Source organism: Saccopteryx leptura, chromosome 5 (genome assembly GCF_036850995.1).
Source record: "Saccopteryx leptura isolate mSacLep1 chromosome 5, mSacLep1_pri_phased_curated, whole genome shotgun sequence".
Lineage (NCBI taxonomy): Eukaryota > Metazoa > Chordata > Mammalia > Chiroptera > Emballonuridae > Saccopteryx > Saccopteryx leptura.
Window position 1 is genome coordinate 31,053,157 of NC_089507.1, and position 24,846 is coordinate 31,078,002.

The 24,846-nt window shown below is 39.1% G+C and overlaps 1 protein-coding gene across 6 annotated transcripts in view; it reads right to left on the reverse strand.

The window, feature by feature from the left end:
• Positions 1–24,846, reverse strand: part of ATP8A1 (ATPase phospholipid transporting 8A1) — a 232,445-nt gene that overhangs the window by 123,772 nt on the left and 83,827 nt on the right. For 4 of the 6 annotated variants that reach the window (XM_066387032.1, XM_066387031.1, XM_066387030.1 and 1 more), the window contains 5 exons: positions 18,936–18,980; positions 10,236–10,308; positions 8,001–8,106; positions 6,845–6,927; positions 1,826–1,875 (listed from right to left, as the gene is read on the reverse strand). In XM_066387032.1, the coding sequence (XP_066243129.1) occupies positions 1,826–1,875; positions 6,845–6,927; positions 8,001–8,106; positions 10,236–10,308; positions 18,936–18,980 (357 nt within the window). The remainder of the gene's footprint in view (positions 1–1,825; positions 1,876–6,844; positions 6,928–8,000; positions 8,107–10,235; positions 10,309–18,935; positions 18,981–24,846) is intronic. The other 2 variants (XM_066387035.1, XM_066387033.1) reach the window with 1 other exon arrangement.

A 24,846-nucleotide genomic window follows, 5' to 3' on the forward strand; every position in this document is an offset into this window, starting at 1 on the left:
CAGCCTCTCTTCCGGCTGCCTGTGCAGCGGGTTTTCACACAGATGACTGGTATCTCCCTGAAATCACCCTCATCCCCTGGCTCTGTGCCATTATCTTCTATTTCTCTAACCACAAAGCAGCTTCTTTGCCAATTCCTCTTCTTCTTATCAAACCTTAATGCTGTGAGGAGTTCCTCACGGCTCAAGTCTCAGCCTTTCCTGTTTCCCTCACCCTATATTTTACATCCAGGAGATCCAACTCAGCTTCATGGCTTCAGGTGCCATTTACAGGCCCACGACTACAGAATTTCTATTTACTCTCCAGTCCTTTATACCCAGCTGCCTGCCTCTGATTCCTGTTTCTCTGCATCTAAAACTTCATTCAAACACCTCAGCCTCCACCTGGATTCCTATTCCCGCATCTGCCACCTGAGTAAACGCTACCTTTATCCATGCAACTCTTCCTGCCAGAGGCTCTAACACCTCCCTCCTTTCTCCTTCCACATCCAATCCATCCCGAAGTCCCAATGACATTCCCTCAAGGCACCTGGATTCTATCACTTTCACTTTATTTTCACTGGTCTATCACCCTGGTCTAAACCGCTAATACCTCTCGCAGCGCCTGTTTTAATCCCACCTTATTCACTTCTTTCCCTTTCACCCTTAAGCCGACCCCATCACAGCATCCTGAAAAGGCTCAAACTCCCGTTTGATTTTTCTTCATGGCACTTATCACTTAGCATAGGGCTCATAAGTGTATGCTAATAAACAAACACCGTCCCATGCTAATTGATATGCTATGTATAATATTTTATAGATGTAATACAAGGAGGACTAGGGAAAACAGTCCCCTGGACATGAAAGAAAGAAAAAAAGACATGAGGGATACACTCTGGAAGTAATGTTACAGTTAATCATCTAAGTTCTCATGCATTGTCCCTGCAGCTTTCCAGTGTATGCAAGTAAACCATGTTTAAACAATAAACTAGACCCCATTAGTTCTGATATTAACCACTGGCATACAGTCACTCCCAACCAACAGAGCGACCAAAGCTGGTGGACAAAAGGAAACACCTTTTCTAATCAGTGTACATGCTTGCCTGAAGTAGGTACAAGTTCAAGTATAAAGGTGGACGCTTCTTTCCTTTGAACAGCAGCATTACTTTCTGCCCGCGGCCTTGAAGCTACTTTTAAGTGAATGGTGATGCAACCTTTAAGGACACTCCCATCTGTAGCTGAAGGCTACGTGCCCCAAGAATGTAGGTCAGCCGGGAAACTACACAGTCATGTGAGATTAAAAAAGCCCAACACTCACAGGGATGTCACTGATTATAAAAGGAGGCCTTCATTATTTGACTTTACAAAATGAAGTAAACAGAATAATCTCTTTGCTTTCTGCTCTTTCCTACTAGATAGTGACTGGTTTTCTATCTAACAGAGAGATGGATATGTTTACTGGAGTCCCAAAGACAATTAGATATAATGAGCACATAATGAGAATGGTGGGTCCCTAACTCTGATTCATCTTCACTCCACATAAATCTTGGCCCCTCCAAGTACAGTATTTACAGATCATCAGTCATAGATTCCTGTCCTATACCCCGTGGTTGTGATGCTGAAACAGTGTTTACACTGTCTTCAGGAGTCACATCTTGCAACATTCTGTTTCTTATTTATCTACAACGAAGAAAATTAAACACTGCACTAAAGATTTCAATTTAATATTTTGTCTAAGTAAATTTAGTTAAATAAAATAAAGCATACTTTCTTACTCATTTAAAAGGGAAGAAATAACAACAGATAGCAATTTATCTCACACACACAAACCACAGAGCATGTGTTTTACCTGGTGAACTCCAGGACATTGAGCAATTCGTATCGTTCTTCTTGCCCCAGCTATGGAGAAAAGGAATACATGATTATTTAACCTTGGAAGCATCTTTGGCTTCCTGGCAATAAATCTTAGTTATGAAATTTTAATGTAAAAAAATATCAACATCAACAAATCAGCCCTTTTGAAGCGTATCATCTTTTAGTGAACTTACTAATCTTCAGGTTAAGATGGAAGATTCAACATTCGCATTGTATTTCCATCCTTCCCAAAGCCCCCTTGAAACGACAGTCAGCACTTGAAAAAAAAAATCTTGTCATGGCAGGAACAGAGAAAAGAGAAAATAGCACCAAAAATTTGAAGAGTGATCAAGGAGCGGTATCTCACTTAGCGGACGCAGAGAGGTCAAACGCTCCAGGAGCCCGGGAACGGCTGAGAAGCAGCCCGACTGGTGTCCTCTCATCCTTAAAAACCTTACGGAAACGAGCGATCAGATAGCAGGGCTGGGTCTGAGCCCCGTGAAGAGCAGCGCTGAGCACTGGCCCTGCCCGCACACAGGCAGAGCCGAGGGAAAAGGGGATCTTCTGTCCGGAAGCTGACCGGCGCAGCTGAAGACACGGCCCTGTTACTTTCATACTACACGCTGGGCCCCAGTGCCCCAGCCCACGCTGCTCCCCACGCCGTGGCTCTCAGCTCTTCCCAGGCGGATATCGGAAGGTTACTCTGGGGAATCCAACAAGCCCAGGAGAAGCCCCCAAGGCAGACATCACCACTCCGCAAACCAATCCCACTGGACCACCTACTGTGAAGCTCAGTGCTGACAAACGCCCTCCAAAGCTCAGAGCTGTCACATCAGCTTCCACATTCCTCATTCTCAACCATGAGAATCCCGGAGATGAACAGACATCTAAGAGGAAAGCCACCAACATGGAACACAAGAGACCCGAAACAAAGAGACGAAAGCAATTTGGAGTCGAGAGAACTAAAAAACAAAGCTTGGTGTTGGCCCATGGTGTTGGCTCTGGGTCTCCTGATTGGCACGGGGGTGCTGGGCTGGTGAGCAGGCCCTGGGCGCCTCTCCGCTTGGCTTCAACCCCGGGCAGAAGGGGTTTGTCATGTGCTTCATGTGTGGCATTTTCTATTCTGTCATTGGAACTGCACTGTTGTGTCTTCCTGATAGCATAAAACTTTTTGCAGTGTTTTATACCCTTGAAAATATGTCTGTATTAGCCAATATATGCTTTTCAAGGGGACCCATGAGGAAAATGTTCAAAACAGTAAGACTGCTTGTAACAATTCTTATGTTTTTGTGATTAATATTTATGCCCTGTGTGCTACTCTTGGGCAGTGTAGGAGGAGACTGGCCTTCCTCTTCCACATACTGCAGTTCTTGTCAAAGACCTGGTGCAGGCTATCGTATACCACATACGAGGGGTGCAGGAATTAAATACTGGTCATTTCTCCTACGTAGAAAATGGGAACATCTGCCAAAGAAATTCTGAAAGTCACTGTTTCACTTTTGGTGAAGTAGGATTATCCCTAAACAACAATCACTGCAAAGACAAAGGCAGCGACAGTTTAACCATTTTATACTCTGGTAAAAAACCAGAGTTTAATTAAATTGTTATGCTTGTAAATTCCTGTATTTTTATTTTTATCTTTTGTAAATTTATTTTAAACTAAAAACTTTAAAAAATTGTCATTATTCCTCTCAGAAAAGGAATCTAAAGATGACATGCAAAAACCAAAAACAGGATACTGTTAAAGAAGAAAGGACAAGGAGACTTCTGAAATCAAAAGCATGGTGACAAAAATGAAAAAAAAATTAATAGAAGGATAAGACAAAGCTGAGGAAGACTTCAAAAAGCTGAACAGAACGGCAAAGACCGCAGGAAGGAAAAGTTAAAAGATTAGTTCAAGAATTCTAAAGAGAGAACAGAGTAAAAACAGGGAAGGGAAGTGGAACCATTCAAGGAAGTTATCCAGAAATGAAGGACCGCATGGCAGTTCCCAAGTGAAAAAGGGCCCACCCAGAGGCCCGTACCCTGGGTTAACATACTCCCACTGAGGCACACGATCACAGCGGCTCAGAATTCTTAGGACAAAAAGGATCCCACAGCCTTCCAGAAAGAGGGAGCAGGGACGTGTCACAGCAGATGTGGAATCCCAATGGGTTCTGGATTCTCAGTGAGGTGTACGGGAGGTGTTCACTGTCTCAGCTAGGAGACAGTGAAGCAATAAAACTACTTAAGGAAAATGATCTCCACCCTGGAATTCTGTTTTCGGACACACTATCTATCATAAGCACAATGGTAGGATACAGAATGTTTAGACCTGAAAGGACAAATAAATAAATAAATAAGTAATCCTAATCCCCCATGTACCGTTCCTCAAGAAGCTGTTGAAGAATGTGTTCCACAGAAAACAAAGAGGAAACCAAGAACAAGGAAGACACGGGATTTAGGAAACAGAAGATCTAACAGAGGATAAAAGTGAAAGGAAGTCCCTAGGACGCTAGGGCTGAGAGTCCAGGGTGACAACTGTAAGACTGTGAACTGTCAACCAGGAGTCAGGAGCTGGGTTTGCTGGGGGCTAGCACTACTGTGTCACTGCTTCAGTGACTTTTTTTGTTTTTGTTTTTGTTTTTTTCTGAAGCTGGAAACGGGGAGAGACAGTCAGACAGACTCCCGCATGCGCCCGACTGGGATCCACCCGGCACGCCCACCAGGGGCAACGCTCTGCCCACCAGGGGGCGATGCTCTGCCCCTCCAGAGCGTCGCCCTGACCAGAGCCACTCTAGAGCCTGGGGCAGAGGCCAAGGAGCCATCCCCAGCGCCCGGGCCATCTTTGCTCCAATGGAGCCTTGGCTGCGGGAGGGGAAGAGAGAGACAGAGAGAAAGGAGGGGGTGGGGGTGGAGAAGCAAATGGGTGCTTCTCCTATGTGCCCTGGTCAGGAATCGAACCCAGGTCCCCCGCACGCCAGGCCGACGCTCTACCGCTGAGCCAACCGGCCAGGGCCTTCAGTGACATTTTAACTTGATGAAACTCTCAGTGTACGTGTTCCATCAAAACAAGGGAGTTCCCTAAGAAAGAAGATTATATCTATATAGTCCTAAACAGGAGAAAAGCTAAAGAAATGTCAAATGCCACAGAAGCAGGCCTTAGAACAAAACTGGCCCAGACAGGAGAATGGAGGACTGCGAGAAGGAAGTCGTGAGAACACATTTGCTAATTGACAAGAGTATCTGATAAAAGTGTATTCTTAGTATGTTTTTAAGGTAGGGAGACAATTATTAATAGGTAGAAAGAAGATTAAGCAATTTAAAAATATAGGCATTTATCTTTAGGAAATAAAAAAAATATATTTTCAGGAAATAATGTTATGTCAGGAAACAAAATTAAAACAAGAAAATAATTACTGAATACAACAATGTTTAGCTAAGAATACCACTACAGGCATAATAATATAAACACTAAATAATGACATTTTTTTTTGACAGAGCCAGAGAGAGCCAGAGAGAGGAACAGAGACAGACAGAAAGGGAGAGAGGTGAGAAGCATCAATTCTTTGTTGCAGCCCTTTAGTTGTTCAATGATTGCTTTCTCATATGTGCCTTGACCAGGGGGCTCCAGCAGAATGAGTGACCCCTTGCTCAAGCCAGCGACCTTGGGCTTCAAGCCAGCGATCTTTGGGCTCAAGCTATCGACCATGGGGTCACGTCTATGATCCCACACTCAGTCCAGCAACCCCGCGCTCAAGCTGGCAACCTCGGGGTTTCGAACCTGGGTCGTCTGCATCCCAGTCCGACGCTCTATCCACTGTACCACCACCTGTTCAGGCAATGATTTTTTTAATGAGATATAATTTATATTCAATAAAGTACATATTCCTTAAATGTACAGTTCAATGAAAATTGAATACAGTAGTTTGAAAAAGGTATACTTGGTGTAACCACCACCCCAATCATGATACAGTATATTCTCATTACCTCATAAATTCCTTTGTACCCTTTTCCAATAAATCTCCTCTCTGACCCTGAGGCAACAGCTGTTCTGAATTCTGTTACCACAAACCAGTTTTGCCTGATCTTGAGCTGCATATAAATGAAATGAGTTTGCATTCCTTTGTGCCTGTTTGTTAATTATTTTGCTCAACATAATGTTTTTGAGATTTATCTATGCTATTGATGAATCAATTATTCATTCCTTTTTATCATATAGAAATTCTATTAAATGAGTATACCAAAATCTGTTTATCTACTGCCCAACTGATGGACATTTGGTTTGTTTCAAGTGTTTGGCTACCATGAATAAAACTGCTAATGACATTCCACTGGACTTCGTTTTGTGGTCATCCGTCTTCAGTTCTCCTGGTTAACTACGAGTACAACTGCTGGGTCAGGTGCAAGTTTACCTATGTTAGCAAACTCTAAAATGTTTTTCAAAGGAACTCTATCGCTGTGACATGTCTACTAGCCATACCTGGTGCTGCTCTACTTGCTCTATATTGTCATTAACATTAGGTGGCATGTGTTTAATTTTAGCCTTTATGGTGGTATGTAGTGGTAATCTCACTGTGATTATAATTTGCATTTTCCTGACTAACAATGTGCTTTTTTTTTTTTTAACATTAAACAATGTGCTTTCGTGTACTCATGGGCCATTCATGTATCTTCCTTTGAGAGATGTTTGTTCAAGTCTTTTTGCCCATTTTAAAATCTGGGTCTGAATAGTTGCTTAACCAAAACTTCTAATATAATTATGATAATATTGGGAAGGTACGGTGAGCCAGGAGAGAGAAATCCTCACTTCATATAAGAAAACAGAAAGTTAGCAGACATGTCTGAAATGGAAAATACGAGGTGCGTGCAGGCCTGAAGAGAGAGAGAGAGGAGCAGAAAGTGGCTGCTTCTGGGACAGACAGCTGGAGAGGGGAGCCCCTATTTTATAGCAAGCCTTTTGGTATTATTTTACCTGGGAAACTACACATTTGTTTACTTTGAAGAAACAATGAGTTAAAAATAAACAACTTACTGAATCTATAATCACTGAGTCAGGTGTTCTTCCAGTGAACACAAAATTCAATTGTTTGGCTGCTCTGACCAAGGCTCCCTCATCTGTTTCGGGAAAAGTAAATACATGGTGAAATACACATTACCCTCAATGCCCAATACAAGAGAAATACACGAGTGCTATACAGCGTGCTGTTCGATTTTTAAAGAAGGTTTCTGGCTCCTGTTATTACAATCCATTTCTTTTAAAATTACATGGCAAGACCAAAGAAATGAGTAGAAGAATCTTAAGACTATGATATAGGTATAGACCATAGAGCCATATTTCTAAAGATTGAGTCTCACTCTTCTTCATATACAAGAAGGAAAATTTACAAATACTACTTGATCCAGCATATTTTCTAGAAAACCTTTCTTACAATGAATGACATGAAACTGCCTTTCTGTATTTTATGGCTTTCCTCCTCAAACACTGACTGTAGAAAAACTGATGCTACTAATGGACAATTCAATTTAAATGAATATACCGTATTTTTCGCTCCATAAGATGCACCTGACCATAAGACACACCTAGGGTTTTAAGGAGGAAAATAAGAAAAAAACATTCTGAACCAAATGGTGTGTTAAAATATTTAATGAAATACCATATTTTTTGCTCCATAAGATGCACAGGCATTTCCCCCTACACTTTTTTGGGGGGAAAAAGTGCATCTTACGGAGCAAAGATACGGTAAATGAATTAATGCTTTATTATTGCATATATTAGTTACTATCATCACCATGCCATATCAAACCTAGTTGCTGAGGGTAGGGTGTGGGACAGGAGAACGTTCACATACCGTAGTTTCTGTCTCAGCAACGAGATAAAACATTTCTTATAAGGAATTTGGTACATTCTACAAAGTCACAGGTACTGCTTTAGAATACAGTTTACAGCACTTATAACAGAGTTCTCCAAAGTGTGTTCTCTCTTTCGTAAAATCTTACAATAATTGAAGTGGCTATTTATCCAATTTTACATTGAAAATAGGTCTAAAATTAAGCCTATTATTTTTTACCTAAAAATAATAAGTTGATTATTTTACTTTTTCAAATTAAATCTTTTTTTTTCTTGACAATCTCAAATTTCAGAACAATGCTCCAATGAAAAAAATACATCCCAATTGCTTCATTTGTACCTGGAGATGCCGCTTGGTAAATAATCTTATCACCTTCTCGCTCTGGTACTGCTGTGTGGCAAACGGCCATCATTGTAAGAAATTCACATATTATGGGTGCAGTTGGCTGTGGGAAATAAACATACATCAGACCTTTCCATTCAAACATTTTGACACTAATGATAGCAATATCACTTCATATCTATTTACTAAGAGTACCATGTCAAACATTGAGGGTGTGAGGTTATATAGCCAACTAAGAAGACAACCTCCATTATGAAGAAAATACATTTTAACTAAAATCATTCATTCTAGCACACACTCATTCATTTCTAAACATTTATACCTGACAACTCTGTGTTGCCAAACAAATAGTACAGTGAAAAAGGTAGATATGGTCAAATACTATGCTCAGAAGACAGATGAGAAGTTAAAAAACATTCATATATCTCATTCTAATTCCTGATCAAAGTTTTAGGCATCTCATCTCACTGTGGTTCACTATTTGGGGTTGAGTTGATGACAGCAGGGGATTAATGCCTTGTCCTCCCGTTCTCCAAAAAATGGCAACCTTAACCTGACACGTTTTAACAAAGAAATGATTGAGCAATTCCTATGTACAATGGACTCGCATGGCCTGGGGAAGACAGAGAAGCGAATCCTCTCTGCAAGGAGCTAGAGTTTATCAGAGTAAAACCAGATCTCTTAAACTAAACATCTGCCTGTCTGGCTCCTGATGAAGAAAAATGTCACTCAAATGAATAAAGAAAAAATATTTCTCCATACTCTGGACAAAAAACAAAACAAATCAAAACTAAAAAGAAGTGAAGTGGTTGAATCAAACTAAATCAAACGTTATTTGAAAAAACTGTGTTCTGGCTACCACAGTCGACAAGAGAGACACGGTCTCTGCCATGTGAAGCTTCGACTTGGGAAAGCAGAGCACAGATACACAGACAAGTGCTATTTATTCACGGACTGGAAAGGGCTACAAAGAAGAGAATGCCAATCATGTATTGTGATTTGGGTGAGTGTGCGGTCGTTTTCAAGACGATGTGATATTTAAGCTGATGAGGGTTAGCCTCATGAGAAACTGAGCAGAGAGTTTTCCATCCAGCAGGAACCAACACGATGAGAAGGTCCCGAAGAAGGAAACAATGAAATGTGAGAACATAAAGGAAGCCAATGTGGCCCAAGGAGAGAGGGGGAAGAGGGGCTCTGAGTGTGGGTGGGGACATGGGCAGGGGCCAGGTTGTACAGCTCTGGAAGGTAAGAGGAGAGCCAGAGAGTGGTTTCAAACAGGGAAGGGGTGGGACTTGGTTTCCATCTGCGTCACTGCAGTTGTCTCACGCAGCAAGAATTGGAGGGGAGTAAAAGGGAAACAAGGAGAATGGCTGGGAGGCATTATGGTAATTCACACCAGGGATGCTGGGAGCCTGGACTCGGGGGGTGTAAGTGAGAAAGAAATGAACATGTCATTCAGGATACACTCTGGAAGTCAGCATGGACAAGGTCTCAGTGATTCTACTAATCTAGAGATGGCGGTGCAAGGAGGTACCAAAAGCAACCCTTAAGTTCCTAGAAAGGGCAATAAGACGGGTGATGGTGTAACTCACTGAACCTGAGAACACAAGAGAAAAGGGGTCTGGGTCTAGGTCTAGGTTTTGTGGATCCTGAAGCTAAAATTTGGTTGAAGGCTGTCTTTTAAAAAAAGGATACAAAAGTACCCATATGAACACACTGCTAGAGCTCTACCTGTGCTTGAGAGGGAGCACGTTTTGGGGTAACGAGCATGAGTTCAAGTTTTCACAGACTGAGCTTGTAGCAATCGTCAGAAAAAGTTCTGGGGTTTAAACTCCAGGAATCTCTATCACTTCATCTGATGAAGTTTTAGTAAATGTTGATAACTTCATAAAGATGTGCACAGTTCTTACTGTATAGATTGGCACTAGCCTATGATTTTGAACAGGTAACTAATTTCTATAGCTATTTTGAAATTGTTAATAGTGACTTGTTTCAAACAAATAGGGTTCTAATATAACTTAGCATAAAGTATTTGAAAAGAAAGAATCTTGATCATAATATTAAAACTAAACATCTAATAACCATAAATTCATGTTGACCAAGTAAAAAAATTAGCAGTAGATTTTGACATTAAAAAATAAACATAAAATATATAAACATGGAAGATAGTTCAGAGGATTGCTCATTAGTTTTCACTCATTAATTAAAATATATTGGCTTTATGTCACTTACATGATTATTTTGGAGATTTTCCAGCAATGATGAGTCACTAAATGTTTTGTCATCTCCAAACTGTGAGTTCTGCCTAAAGGGAAAAAAATGGAGCAAACCTGGTTCACTTATCAGCTCAATGATCTATGTATAACCTTTCAAATATGTCATTATATCTACAAAGCCCTAATAGATTCAGTATAATTTAGAGTGCATCACTGAATAAGACATCACAGATTTCATGATTAAGTCATAAAATATTTTCAAGCATTGTAAAATGTGAGACTTTGCAGCGTAATGAGAAATAGTATTTTATAGTTCATTTTCCTGGCGTGAAATTCTATTGTAGTCACATGAAATTTTAAAAAAATTAATTAAAAAATGTAACAAAACTGCTAAAATACTTGGAATTGAATTTCCTCAACTTCCATATTTTTTTCAAGTTTTAAAAATTCTGAGGATAAAATTTGTATTAAAAATAATATTGTTGCCTCCCTGTTTCCAACTTCAGAAAATACAAAAAAATAATAATAATAAATTTGATTAGGCCCTGGCCAAGTGACTCAGTGGATAAAGTGTCCTCCCAGTGTGCCAGAGGTCATGGGTTTGACCCATGGTCAGGGCACATACGAGAAACAATCAATGAGTACACAACTAAATGGATCAATGAGTTGATGCTACTCTCTCTCTCTCTCTCTCTCTCTCAAATCAATGGAAAAATTAAAAAACAAAACATTTAAAAAATAATATTAATACTTTTACCACAGCCTATGAGAAATCTTTATTTGTATTGACTAATACTACATAATTATCATATGAAATATAAAAATATAAACTGTTCACGTATTTTCTCATCACTAACAAATATCTGACATATTTACATACAGATCACATTTGTTCTGTATACTGAGAACAAATCATAAGAGCATACGGGACTTGAGGGGTTGTGGCTCTCCGCAGATCAGCAAACATGCTCTGTGCTCCATAAGAAACAAATGGGGCCAGATTTGCCTCTGTAATCTAGCTACTATTAATCTCAGGGCAATGCAATTAATACAGAAAGGTTGAGATTCAAAGAAAGAACAAGGACCATGTAAGTGGGAATGTTAAATCCAAAGGGTAAACTTTTCAATGGTCGGTGAAAATGTTTAGATATGAACTTTTTTGTACACTGAAGAAAATTTCTGAATTAATTCAGAGGAAAAAATGTGTTTGATATTAAGAATTTAAAATAATTAAATGTATACAATATCCTCAATGAAATTTATTTTTCCCATAAACCAAAGGAAGAAGTTAGAATGTTTATAATAACATACATCCTTCTTTACATGTTGTAGTTTGGTCTCTTAATTCTCAGAATTATAATACATCAGTATTAACATGTAATAGTTTAGAATTTGCAAAACATGCCTGGGAAACAGAATAAACAGATTATTATTATACTTATTCCTCTCCCTCTAGTTTTAAATATGGAAAGAAAAATCCTCCAAATACTATCATATCTTAAAAATAGTTTATTTGGGGTTCCATAAAATCTTCCAATTATTAAAATGTGTCCATTAATTGTTCTTTATACTTTTTTTTTACTTATTTGCTAGATAAATTGAAATATCAAAGAATATTCATAGTAACATCTTGCATATGGTGATGTTTTCTTTTTAAAGAATTCTAGACTGAAAGCCTTTATAAATCTGAAGATATGTCATATTCATCTCACCAGTAATCCTTTCATTTTATAAATCACAGCTACGATAATTGATATAACTGTCAAATGTATTTATAACAAATATTAGATATGCAATTAAAATGTCTGCATGGACACGTCACTTCCTCTATCCACTAGTGAAGGATTCCTCCACGGATAGTGCTATTTAGAGCTCTTCTTCCAGAAACTGGCTTTCCTTCCCAAGATCATAAAAACCACAAACCATAGGCTGGGATAGGTAACTCGGGCATGGTATTCTCACCATCCCTCTCCAAAATCTTACAAAATGTTCACTTTTAGTAAATGTAAAGAGATAAAACTAGGAAGTGCATGTCATTTCAAAATATAATATGAACCAAACTGCATTACAAGTACAAGTAATACTTTAAACAGCGAGTTAACAAAACTACATGAATTTGTGAACTGCTCACAAATATAAATGCAAGCCAAAACCAACATTTTCTTAAATTTTTCCACAGAAATTGTCAAGTGGCACTTTGCTCACCAGGAGACAAAGAAATTATGGTGTTTTGCAAGAAGCAATAAGGCAGGGAGTGGAACATTCAGGTAAGGACAACAATGAGCAGGTAGCTTATAACATTATCTAATTTGCAGCTTCTTATAGCTTGATTTAAAAGCTATGATACTTTGTAAATAATTATTTCCTGATCATAAAAAAGTGGAGGGTTCCCATAGCAATAAGTTAAATGAAAATTCAGAATGCATATGGCTTAATTGGTATTAGATATTTTCATATATGGACTATGATGTTTTTTAAATTCAAAATTCATGTCAACAAGAGAGTCAACAGAAAAATGAAAAAAAAAGTTGGACCCATATTTTTCACCCTAAACCAAAATAAACTTCAGATTCAGGAATGTTCTAATTAAAGTACTAAAGCTATGGGAAAATTCTGAAAATAAATTCGGAGTAGAAAATGATGAAGTATCAGATATAATTTAGAAAACAAAACAAGCAGATAAATCCGAGTGAATAAAGCTAAAACATTTCTGCGGAGCAAGAACTACTGCAAAGTCAAAAGCCAAATGACAAACTGGGAAAAATTATTTCCAATTCATATATGTAAGCTAATTTTTATAAAATAAAAATAACTCAGAAATCAATTAGAAAAAGATCAGCAAGGCAGTGAATAATGTGTAAAGGGTATAAACGCACAGTTCATACAGAAGGAAATATTACTGGCATTAAACGTAAGTTCAATCTTATCCTATGAGAGAAATGAAATATAACAGAAATAAAAGTATGGCAACTCTGTGCTGTTATGATTATGAAATTATATCTCATCAGCAAGAATGAAAATTGGTTCAACTTTGACAAAGGGCAATAGGGCAATTTCTATCAACATTTAAAATGCATGTATGCTTTGAGCCAAGAATTCCAGTTCTAGGAATTTACACTAATTATTCACCTGGTGCAAAATGCTGTATGTATTCATTCTTTGCAGCACATTTTAAAAGAGCAAAATATTAGAAATAACCCAAGTTCTATCAGGGATGCTGCGTTAAATAATCGTGGCATATCCACATAACAGAATACTATACAAAAAATGGGAGCTATTCATGGAACAGGGACAGATCTCAAGGATGCCTGGTAAAAAGAAGAGCTGGTACAAAGCTGTGCAGTATGCCTCACTTACTGTAAAACTATGAGGAAAAGTGCATGCATGTACAGACCTGGAAGCATACAGCTGAAATCGGTCACATTGGCTGCCTCCGGGAGGCAAAATGGAGGGCTCTACCCCCGGGAAAGAGGGGCCAGCCTCTCTCTCCAAACACCCTTTAAATTAGTGAAGTCAGTGCCTCACAAACTTAAAAAATAAATCAAATTTAAATTAAAAAACAAGGACAAAATATAGGTCAGCTACCTGAAATATATATACATACCCTACATACAATGGTGGGATTCAGCCGGTTCGCAGTGGTTTGGAAGAACCGATACCTAATTTTTTTTTTAACATATTTTGGGCACTTTTTAAATTTTTTTACAGAGACAGAGCGAGAGTCAGAGAGAGGGATAGATAGAGACAGACAGACAGGAACGGAGAGAGATGAGAAGCATCAATCATCAGTTTTTTGTTGCAACACCTTAGTTGTTCATTGATTGCTTTCTCATATGTGCCTTGACCATGGGCCTTTAGCAGACCGAGTAACTCCTTGTTCGAGCCAGCGACCTTGGGTCCAAGCTGGTGAGCTTTGCTCAAACCAGACGAGCCCGCGCTCAAACTGGCGATCTCAGGGTCTCGAACCTGGGTCCTCCGCATTCCAGTCTGACACTCTATCCACTGCGTCACCGCCTGGTCAGTCTCATTAATATTTTAAAACTCTTATAATCTAGTTTTGTGTACCTCTTTTATTGTTCTTATTTAAGTATTAAATGCATGAAATAATAAAATACCATTTGGTATATTGTTTTTTATACTTAAAATGGTCATTAGGGCAGAGAACCAGTTGTTAGGTTATTTGAATCCCACCACTGCCTACACACAGATGAAATGTATACATGATATACCTACCTATACTACACATATGGGCACACAGGAAGAAGAAAGGCAACTTGATTGTAAGGCACTTTTTTTTTTTATTTTGAAAAGAATTTGCACCTCCTTTTGAATGGTGCTACAGGTTCCAAATCAAAATAACTTAAAGGGAGACATAATTTTGAGAAATACATTTGATATTCAGAATCAGGTCCAGTAAAGGTCAAGAATCTGAACACATGATTGAATCTAATATTTTTATTGGACATTGGTTTTAACCAAAGTAATGAGACCTACTTTTCTGTGCAGCACATAGTATTTCCAAAGGCAATTACAGAAGAGGAGCCCCAAAACATTCTCTGAAACAGCTGCCTCACGGGAATAAAGAAATTACTTGTCAAATTGACTAATTGAAGACTAACACTAATTTGCATGCATTAGATCTCATTATTATGCAGTCACACCCAGAAGAAGGTTTTAGTGAGCCTAGCTGTTACAGACTATGGAAATACCACTTACTCCCTACATAATTATATGCCAGAATGAATGAGAAAATAAAAGAGACCAGGAAAAGGTACTATCTAATGATAGTATAATACGGAAAATCGCAGTGAAATGACTAAGCGCAGAACACTTTCAGGTAATTTTTCTGGAGAATGACCCTCGCTAACATTCACCTAAAAAGAAAAAAAAACTATCAGAAAGAATAACGTGACACTGTATAAAATAGTTAAGAAAAAACAAGTATGTTATTTGGAATTTGCTTCAAAATGATAGTGAAGAAAAGGTATAGATTCACTGAAATTGGTATTGAGTGCACATCATTGAAGTGAGTAGTTGAGTACATTTGTCCACTTTTGTTTATGCTTGAAATTTTCTACAATAAACATGGAAAAAAATGAGTATGAAAAGATATAGTTTTGGAAAATAACCATATCTTAGGGCTACATGGATGCTGAGAACAAGCAGATTTTTCCCTCTTCAGTGATAGATTTTTTAATAAAAAGAATTTATAATGTTGGGAAATGATTTTACCTCTATAAACTATTTATATTAATATATTTAAGGAAGGAGAGCTACAGCTATCCTCTACCTATCTCTGAAGTCAAGAAAACTTGTTGGAAAGGGTTACAACATTATTGATTTACCTTCAATAGCAGCTAAATGTAAAGTATTCTACATACACTGATGGGTTAAATATGATGGCTTTTTTTTAACTTGATGTTTTTGTAGTAAACGTGGTAGGTAACATACATGCAGGCCATGAATTTTATATATGGAATTCAATGAACTTCGCATTGAATAGTGAAGCTGCCGACAGACAGGAATGAACTTGCAGATATCGGATTTAAACAGTCATCACACGCTCTAGTTTACACCTGAAGACCAACAGCATCAAGATGTGATCGGGTGCCTGGAGCTTGGGATTCAACCAGGACCTTCATCGGCAACATGAAACCAACTGGAACGCGGTTAGGGGGGTGCCAGTTTTATGAACATGCAAGGTTCTCCCCCTCCCCGTGTTTACTTTTCTTTTTTTTTTCTTTCTTTTTTTTTTTTTTGTATTTTGTATTTTTCTGAAGCTGGAAACGGGGAGAGACAGTCAGACAGACTCCTGCATGCACCCGACCTGGATCCACCCGGCACGCCCACCAGGGGCGGGACTCTCTGCCCACCAGGGGGCGATGCTCTGTCCTTCCGGGGCGTTGCTCTGCCGCGACCAGAGCCACTCTAGCGCCTGGGGCAGAGGCCAAGGAGCCATCCCCAGCGCCCGGCCCATCTTTGCTCCAATGGAGCCTTGGCTGCGGGAGGGGAAGGGAGAGACAGAGAGGAAGGGAGGGGGGGGTGGAAAAGCAAATGGGTGCTTCTCCTATGTGCCCTGGCCGGGAATCGAACCCGGGTCCCCCGCACGCCAGGCCGATGCTCTACCACTAAGCCAACCGGCCAGGGCCCCGTGTTTACTTTTCTGAAGTCATTTTAATTTCACATGTTCTTACCACCTTAACAAAACAAGAAATACACAAAAAATAAAATGACAAATAGCAAAGACATCTTATGCCCTAAAAGGAGTTCTTTTCTAAAGTTGTTTAAAGTCTTTAGGATGGCGTGTGAGCTGCACCTACTTCACCACCAGAAAGAGTGAATTCTGAACTCCAGCTGCCATGCTTTCTGGTTGTATACTTCAGGACAAGTTAATTAGCTTCTTTGCCTAAATTTCACCAACTTTAGAATAGTCATGTCAACCACAACTCCTCAAATATGTCAGGAGGATTAAGGAAGAGACCCAGAGCTAACATTCTCTGTGAGCTTACTATGTCCAAGTATGATTATAAGCCCTTTAAAAACAGAATTCACTTAATCTTCACAACCTCCCTATGATGTCCACATTCTACCAGATGAGGACAGGTGGATAGAGATACTGTGCAACTTGTTCAAGGGCACCAGTGGGATTAGGATGTGAACTTGGGTAGTCAGAATTCAAAGTCTGCTTCCCTGACCCTGAACAAGACCCAGGACACAACAGAAACTCAAAAAGTATTTGTTCTGGGCCTTGGCCAGTGGGCTCAGTGGTAGAGTGTCGGCCTGGCGTGCAGGAGTCCCAGGTTCGATTCCCGGCCAGGGCACACAGGAGAAGCGCCCATCTGCTTCTCCACCCCTCCCCTCTCCTTCCTCTCTGTCTCTCTCTTCCCCTCCCGCAGCCAAGGCTCCATTGGAGCAAAGTTGGCCCGGGTGCTGAGGATGGCTTTGTGGCCTCTGCCTCAGGCACTAGAATGGCTCTGGTTGCAACAGAGCAACACCCCAGATGGGCAGAGCATCGCCCCCTGATGGGCATGCTGGGTGGATCCTGGTTGGGCGCATGCGGGAGTCTAACTGCCTCCCCGTTTCCAACTTCAGAAAAATACAAAAAAAAAAAAAAAAAAGTATTTGTTCCTTCATCTTTGAAGGCCTGCAGGTAACTATTTGATAGGCGGGGAATTCAATCGTATATTTAAAGTAAAGCTTACTTTACAATACCATTAATAGCTAATTTTATATATAAGTGGAACTATACAATTTATGAAAATGCTGGCATTTTTTAAATTTGGAGTTACCTAGTTTAGAATATCAATTATCAAATTTTACAAGAGGATGTTCTACAAAAGGAATGCATTAAACTATATAAAATAACATTCTCGCTTTCCAACAATGATAAAAGTTATGAACAACCTCTATCGAAAGTAGTCTATTTTAAATGGCACGAGTAAACAATCTTTAACATTTCCATTCAATTTTAATAAAAATACGGGAAAGATAATTTCTTTTCTCTTAAGAATACATGAGTGACCGTAGAAAAATGTGTACTAATTCTACATTAATGAACAGCATTTATAATTAATAGAATGATCTTGACACATTTTTAAAAATACTAAAAAATTTCAGTTTTGTGTAGGTGTTTAAATTCATGACACTCTAAACAAGGGGCTTAAATGAGGTGACTCATCAGTTATCACATGAACTAAACAGCTGCCTCCGCCTTCAATCCCTAGGGATCGTGAGGTTTACTGCAAATTATCACCAAATCTCTATTTTGTTGATATAAAACCCAAGTTGAAAAATATTAAATGATGTTATTAGACTTCCATGCATATCGGAAATGTAGCTTAATCCTAAAAAACACGTATAACTTGAAAATAAGAGAACATAACCACTTGTAAAATGACAACATTTTCTGCAGTTTACCAGCATTAAAGGAACAGATTTTTGAAATTTCACTTGCCACCAAATCATGATGAATTATAAAAATTTCAAAATAAACTTACTCTATTCTAAATGGAAATGCAAATCCATGAAGGAAGGATTTTATTTTTAATTTTTAAAAAATGTTTTTAAATGGAGGATTTTAAAGTAAAGTAAAAAAAAAAAAAACGCCCAAAGTATTGAAGTGAAACCTTTAATTTGCCATCATTAATAATTCTAAAATTAATTACATTCTCATTAATTCTAATCCTTGGGAGTATAGTCTTTCATCATTTGTCCCAGACATTTGACTTTTCAATAGTTCCTTTTCTCGCCCCCAAAGAGATTTAGCAAAGTAATGAAAAGAAACGAAAAGGAAATTTCCGCTGCTTAGGAACGTTTCAGCTTCAGCAGGTCTTCCTGGAAAGCTGCAGAATACGTATCTCGAGGCAGAAGGTGGCAATGCTGAGCTAAAAACACAGTTTCTACAGCTGTAACTGAAATCTTAGGTAGTCCATAGCCCAGGGACCCCAAGTTGATCATTACAGACTTTATTATACATACATAATGTAAAAATTCTGACAAGTCTAACCTTTAAACTAAAAGTTTATAAAATGACAAAAGGTTATTCAATAGGAAATCGACGACATTCAATGAATTTCAACAACTACCTCCTTTAAAGCATGTCACCATATCTGATCAGTGATGGCTTTTGTGCAAAGTAGTGAAGTGTGTCTAACAAGATAGCAAAAGGCAAAACTTTTAAAGGCACCAATGAGATCAAAAGGTCCATGCAGCTTACCATTCGTCAGGAGAGCAGCCATAATCCTCAGGTTCAGGGACATGGCTTCAGAAAGCAAGAGGGACAGAAAGAGAGGAAAAACAATCACAGAAAGGCTGGTAACATTAAAGCTAAATAAGGGAATTATGGAAAGATGGATCTTTAAAAATTAAGAAAATAAATTTGTAGCCAATTCTGAAAGAATGGCAGTTAATATCGTAAGTAGAATGAAGATTACGGTGAATAAGCAGGTTTACATAATTATTCTATAACTGGAATAGCTAACTTGCCTCTTCAACATGAAATTCACTGATATTTATGCACAGAATCCAGTGTTCAGTAGGAAATATTTAAACTTAACAGTGTAACTACAAAGCCAATGGATAATTAATCACATACTGTATAATGAGAACAAAGTGTTTTAATGAAACAAACATGCTGATACCTAGAAACAAACTATCACACTAGTAAAACTTACCACATATTTTAGAAGTAAATTTGACTATCATGAGGTGATGGTTCTTTAAGAGGCCATATTAAAGTAAAATTAATTACATTTACATAAATGAAATAAAACCGCATTTCAAGATTAACCGATATTTCAAAAAGTTTCACTTAAACCATAATTGTTATTCAACTATTCATTTTCTCAAATAGAAGGCGTGTTCATCAATACTTAATTTCATCCATTAGCTCATGTGAGCACTAGGAAAGTCTGACTGATGTACAGCTTTTATTTTAACCAGCCAGTCATATATTCAGTCAGAAGTGGCCCTTAATACACGACAGAGCACATTTTCTTGTATATATGTATATATATTAAATTTCCTTTTATTAGTCATTGTCTCCCAGCTTTACTGAGATATAATTGACATATAACATTGTGTCAAGTTTAAGGTGTACAATGTGTTGATTTGATACATTTATATATTGCAGAATATATTAGCTAACACCTCCATCACCTCATATAATCATCATTTCTTTCTTGTGGTGAAAACATTTAAGATTTACTATCTTAGCAACTAGAGCAGATTTTCTTATTTCCCATTTCTTTTGTTATATGTGTCCATTCAATATTTTTCCTTTAAATTAAATATATTAGATACAGGTTGATTTAAAAAAAAAGTAGAGTTCAGTACAAATGTAAAATCATTGTTATTTTTGACAAATGTACAATTAAGTTCACTGGGATCCTTTCATTCCCTGAGAGACCACCTCACTCTTTCTTCTAACAAACGGGCCATGACACGGCCTCATCAGCCCAGGGCACCTGTTCCTCCGCCAGAGCACGGAACGGACAGTTCAGGAGGCCATGTCTTCATTCCAACCGCAATGGGGGCAGTCCCTTCTACTCACTGGTTGCTCTCTCTCTGACCAAAGAGCTTTTCAGATGCTTGAGAGAAAAGGCTGAGCAAGCCCCTTGTGGGCTCGATTCCCAGAAAAGGCAATGGCTTTCGGCAGTGCTTAAGGCAATCAATCCTGATCCTCCCAGCTTGAACTCCAGACTGCTCAAAGCAGAGGGCAGGGGGTGTGCTCCCACACACTGTGCCAAGGCTCTGCCACATTGTACTGGTGCCATACAGCAGCCTCCGGTTCCACACACCTGATCTGCTTCAACTTTGGCATCTTAAAAACTGCAGAGCTCAAGGCACAGGGTCCCTCTCCCCCAGCCTGGTCCAGCCCTGGCAGACGCTGAGTGCTATGCAGTGTGATGGGCAGTGGGCCACCCACACACCTGCTACTGATCCTGCCTGCCTCAGTTTCCCAGCGACCACTGCTCCGGTGGTGCTGATGTGTCTGTGCTGTCTAGTTATTGTCTTTGTGTACAGTTGGGGCTGCTATATCTGCCTGGCCAGTTCTTCACTTAATCACTCATTCTTAGATCTCAGCTCAACTATCACTTTCTCAGGGAGCAGTCCTCCACCTCCCTAATTAGATCAACCCTCAATCACAGACTCACACAGACCTTTATATTGGTCTGTTCAATTACATAATTAATATTCATTAACCCCCAATTAGACTATCAAGTCTAGGGGGTAGGAATCACGTGAACTTCTGCTGATCATTACAGCCCCATCATCTAACAGAGTGCCACACACACAGAAGGAGACTGACATGCGTTGCAGGTGAATGAAGAAACGCACGGTGTCTACCCAACTCTCACCACCAGTCATGGTGAGCAGTGAGATAGACTTGCTGGTTTTGATCCAGACTGGGGACTAAGTATTATGGCAACTCTGAGGTTTCTCATGATGAATCCCTTCTTGTTGTTAAGGAGATAGATGATCCTTTCAGCAAACGTTGCTAAAGAAAATACTGTCAAGTAAAGCTATTCATATACTGTCTTCATATAAAGATTGCTTTTAAGAACATTCATTTTTCACTTGAAGGGAAAATGTCTATGAAATGGTTTTAATACTGATTAAATGATGTGCTGACACAAAAATTCTTTATTTACAGTTGCTTAATAGAATTTTTAAAAAAAACTTTAGAGATTATACCCTGTTAAGCCTAGTCTAGCTCATTAGCACATCTGAATGGTGAGGTCTAAATCAGGGGTCCCCAAACTTTTTACACAGGGGGCCAGTTCACTGTCCCTCAGACCGTTGGAGGGCCGGACTATAAAAAAAACTATGAACAAATTCCTGTGCACACTGCACATATCTTATTTTAAAGTAAAAAAACAAAACGGGAACAAATACAATATTTAAAATAAAGAACAAGTAAATTTAAATCAACAAACTGACCAATATTTCAATGGGAACTATGCTCCTCTCACTGACCACCAATGAAAGTGGTGCCCCTTTCGGAAGTGCGGTGGGGGCCGGATAAATGGCCTCAGAGGGCCGCATGTGGCCCGCGGGCCGTAGTTTGGGGACCCCTGGTCTAAATTATTGACAAAGATGGTACTAAGGATTATAGCCTAGAATAGTCACTATACTGAGAATCCTACCTACCGAACATAAAAGCCTCTTTTGTATTTCTGTCACTCAAGTAAATGTGATAAAAACTGACTTATTCTATATAGGAAGCAATTTGTTAGAATGATACTTGAACTAATTAACAGTAGCACATCTAGTTTGTAAAGGGTTAAATTTACATATGACATTGCAATTCATTTACATTTAACTAAAAAGGTCTAATAAAGTTAAGCCTGTTGGTGTCTCTGATATAAAATCTGATCTCTAGAAAAAAGTCATCATCAGCATGTACAGATCTTTTTATTTCATTGCATAACATGAATCCAATCTGGGGCAAAGTTTATGTGAAATGAGAGGAAATTAATCAAGAGTAAATTCTGAAGCATTGTTGTAAGTGTTAAATAAATATTATCTTCCAAGAAATAAAACTAGGCAAAGTATCCCTCCATCAGGAAATGTATCTTGTCCTCGAAACTGATAAATTCAGGAGAATTAACCTTTGATTTATCTGCAGTGGTCGGCAAATTCATTAGTCAACAGAGCCAAATATCAACAGTACAACGATTAAAATTTCTTTTGAGAGCCAAATATTTTAAACTTAAACAATATAGCTAGGTACATTCCTTATCGAGGAAGTGTCCGCACGTGGTATTTTGTGGAAGAGCCACACTCGAGGGGCCAAAGAAATGTCCACCAGGGATCTAGGGTAAATGAAGGCTTTATCTTGCTTCTTAAAAATGCTGAGAAAGCTTCAGCTCAGAAATTGCAGCCCCAGAGGCATCTGTTAGCATGTGAGAGTCTGTGCTGTACTTTGTTTTGTCACATCGTGGAGGGATAAACACCATGCTTTCTTTTGCTGGAGCTGGAAGTGCACCTGCCTAACAGGTCCCCATATTAAACATGTGTTAAACATGGCTGCAAGGCGAATGGGGTAGTTAAGGCATGTTATTCCCCAGTCTGGACTTCTATAACCCCAGAGTGCCCAGAGGAAACCCCACAGAGAGGTGGCTGACAGGAATTACTTTTTCCTGTGGAGCTGGACAGAATTAAGTAACAGTTTCTCCAAAGCCCTCAGATACTAACAACTCTACAATGCTGACATTGCTATTGTCCGTCAGGATGTTTGGAGTAAAGGATGTTTACAAATACTCAGAGTACACACACACACATACACATAAACAACCAACAGAGGATTCATGGAAGTATTGCTAGTTTTACAACAAACCTCAACAAGGCTCCCGGTACTCTTGAAAGCATGATACAACACCCAAACAAGAAACATGCTTCTGTTTATAGTTAAAATTTGCAAACAAGGGAACACCTGTTTTTTTAAATTTTCTAAATATGTTAGAATTTTGTATCTGGGAAAACCCCTTAAAGATCTGCTTTCATAGTAACTCTAGAACTGAACTCAGATCTACAAGTAACAAAGGGATTTAGAAATTTTACCCTTTCCCTGGGACACTTTACAATCCCCACCCACCTCTTCACTTCACTCATTCTCCCCTCCTTCGATATATAATACACCTGAATTTTGGGCTTTCTTAGGGTGGATTTGATAATTAGTTCTCCCATCTTCACTGGCTAGGCCTTCTTGATTAATAAACCTTTTCTTGCTCCAACTTAAAAAAAAATCATCTGCTCTCAGCACCCTCATTTTAAAGGGCTTGGGAAATTGGAAAGGAATTGCCTGGGGTTGCACGGTGATTTGCTGACAAAGCTACAAATAGAACTCACATGTCTTACGACTACACCTCAATATTTAGAGAGGTTATTTTCCTGCAAGGAAATCTGTTTCACTGAAAAAAAACTAAATAACAATTCTTAACTCTTAACACTACTTTAATATTTTTCAATCTCAAAACCACTCTACCATACAGTTAATGACAATACCACCAGTAATACAGGAAGAACACTACTCTTTAGAACTACTGCCTGAAAGTGTAAGGACCTATTCCAAGAATTAAAAGAACAAACCTGATTAAATGCAGAAGAGGGTCTAGATATCATTCTAGCTTTCTGTTCAAAGAAGTTCACCACCAATAATTATTAATTTGAAAAACTTGCTTGTTCACTTGGAAACTGGACAATGTGGAAAGGGATGCCAATTATCAAACAGATCACTCGAATAATCACATTCATTAATGAATGCAGAATCTATGTGAAAACAAACATTGCCATAGATCAGGCATCCCCAAACTACGGCCCGCGGGCCACATGCAGCCCTCTGAGGCCATTTATCTGGCCCCCTGCCACACTTCTGGAAGGGGCACCTCTTTCATTGGTGGTCAGTGAGAGGAGCACTGTATGTGGCGGCCCTCCAACAGTCTGAGGGACAGTGAACTGGCCCCCTGTGTAAAAAGTTTGGGGACCCCTGCATAGATCTACCAGCAAGTATAATACAACATCCTCTAGAATGTCAGTAAGTCTTTCCTTCTCTCGCCAGGGATTGCTGTGGGTCTAAAATACACAGTGTCAAAAGGTGTGGCTGACCCTCTCCTGCTCCAGCGGCAGACCAAACAATGAGGTCAGTGGCAATTTCAGGGTTGGAGTGAGAAGAGGCTTCTTTTGTAGACAATCAGCAGATCTTCAAATCAAGAGGAAAGACACACAATGGCACCCAACCCTCAAGACAGTAAGGACACTTCTCACATGAACAGCCTGTCTTTACAATGTGAAAAAACCATTCAATCAAGTGTCTTTCCGTCTTAACAGTTGGAAGTCATTTTTGAGTCACATTTTCTGCTAATCCAAAGGACAAGGACATCTGCCTCTATCTAGTTCTTTATAGACCCCGTGTATAGGAGTAACCATACGCTCTTAGATTTCCTTTTCTTACCAAATGATTATTTCCTTATAATTTTAATGAAGGCATTTTCAAAATTCAATACACTATCTTTATACTAGCGTAATGCCTGGAGGTGGAGTGTGAGTGGGGAAGAGTGGGTACAGGCCAGACAACCCCAAAACAAGTGCCCTCGCTTGTGTGGCTAAGGGATTGATAGCTACCT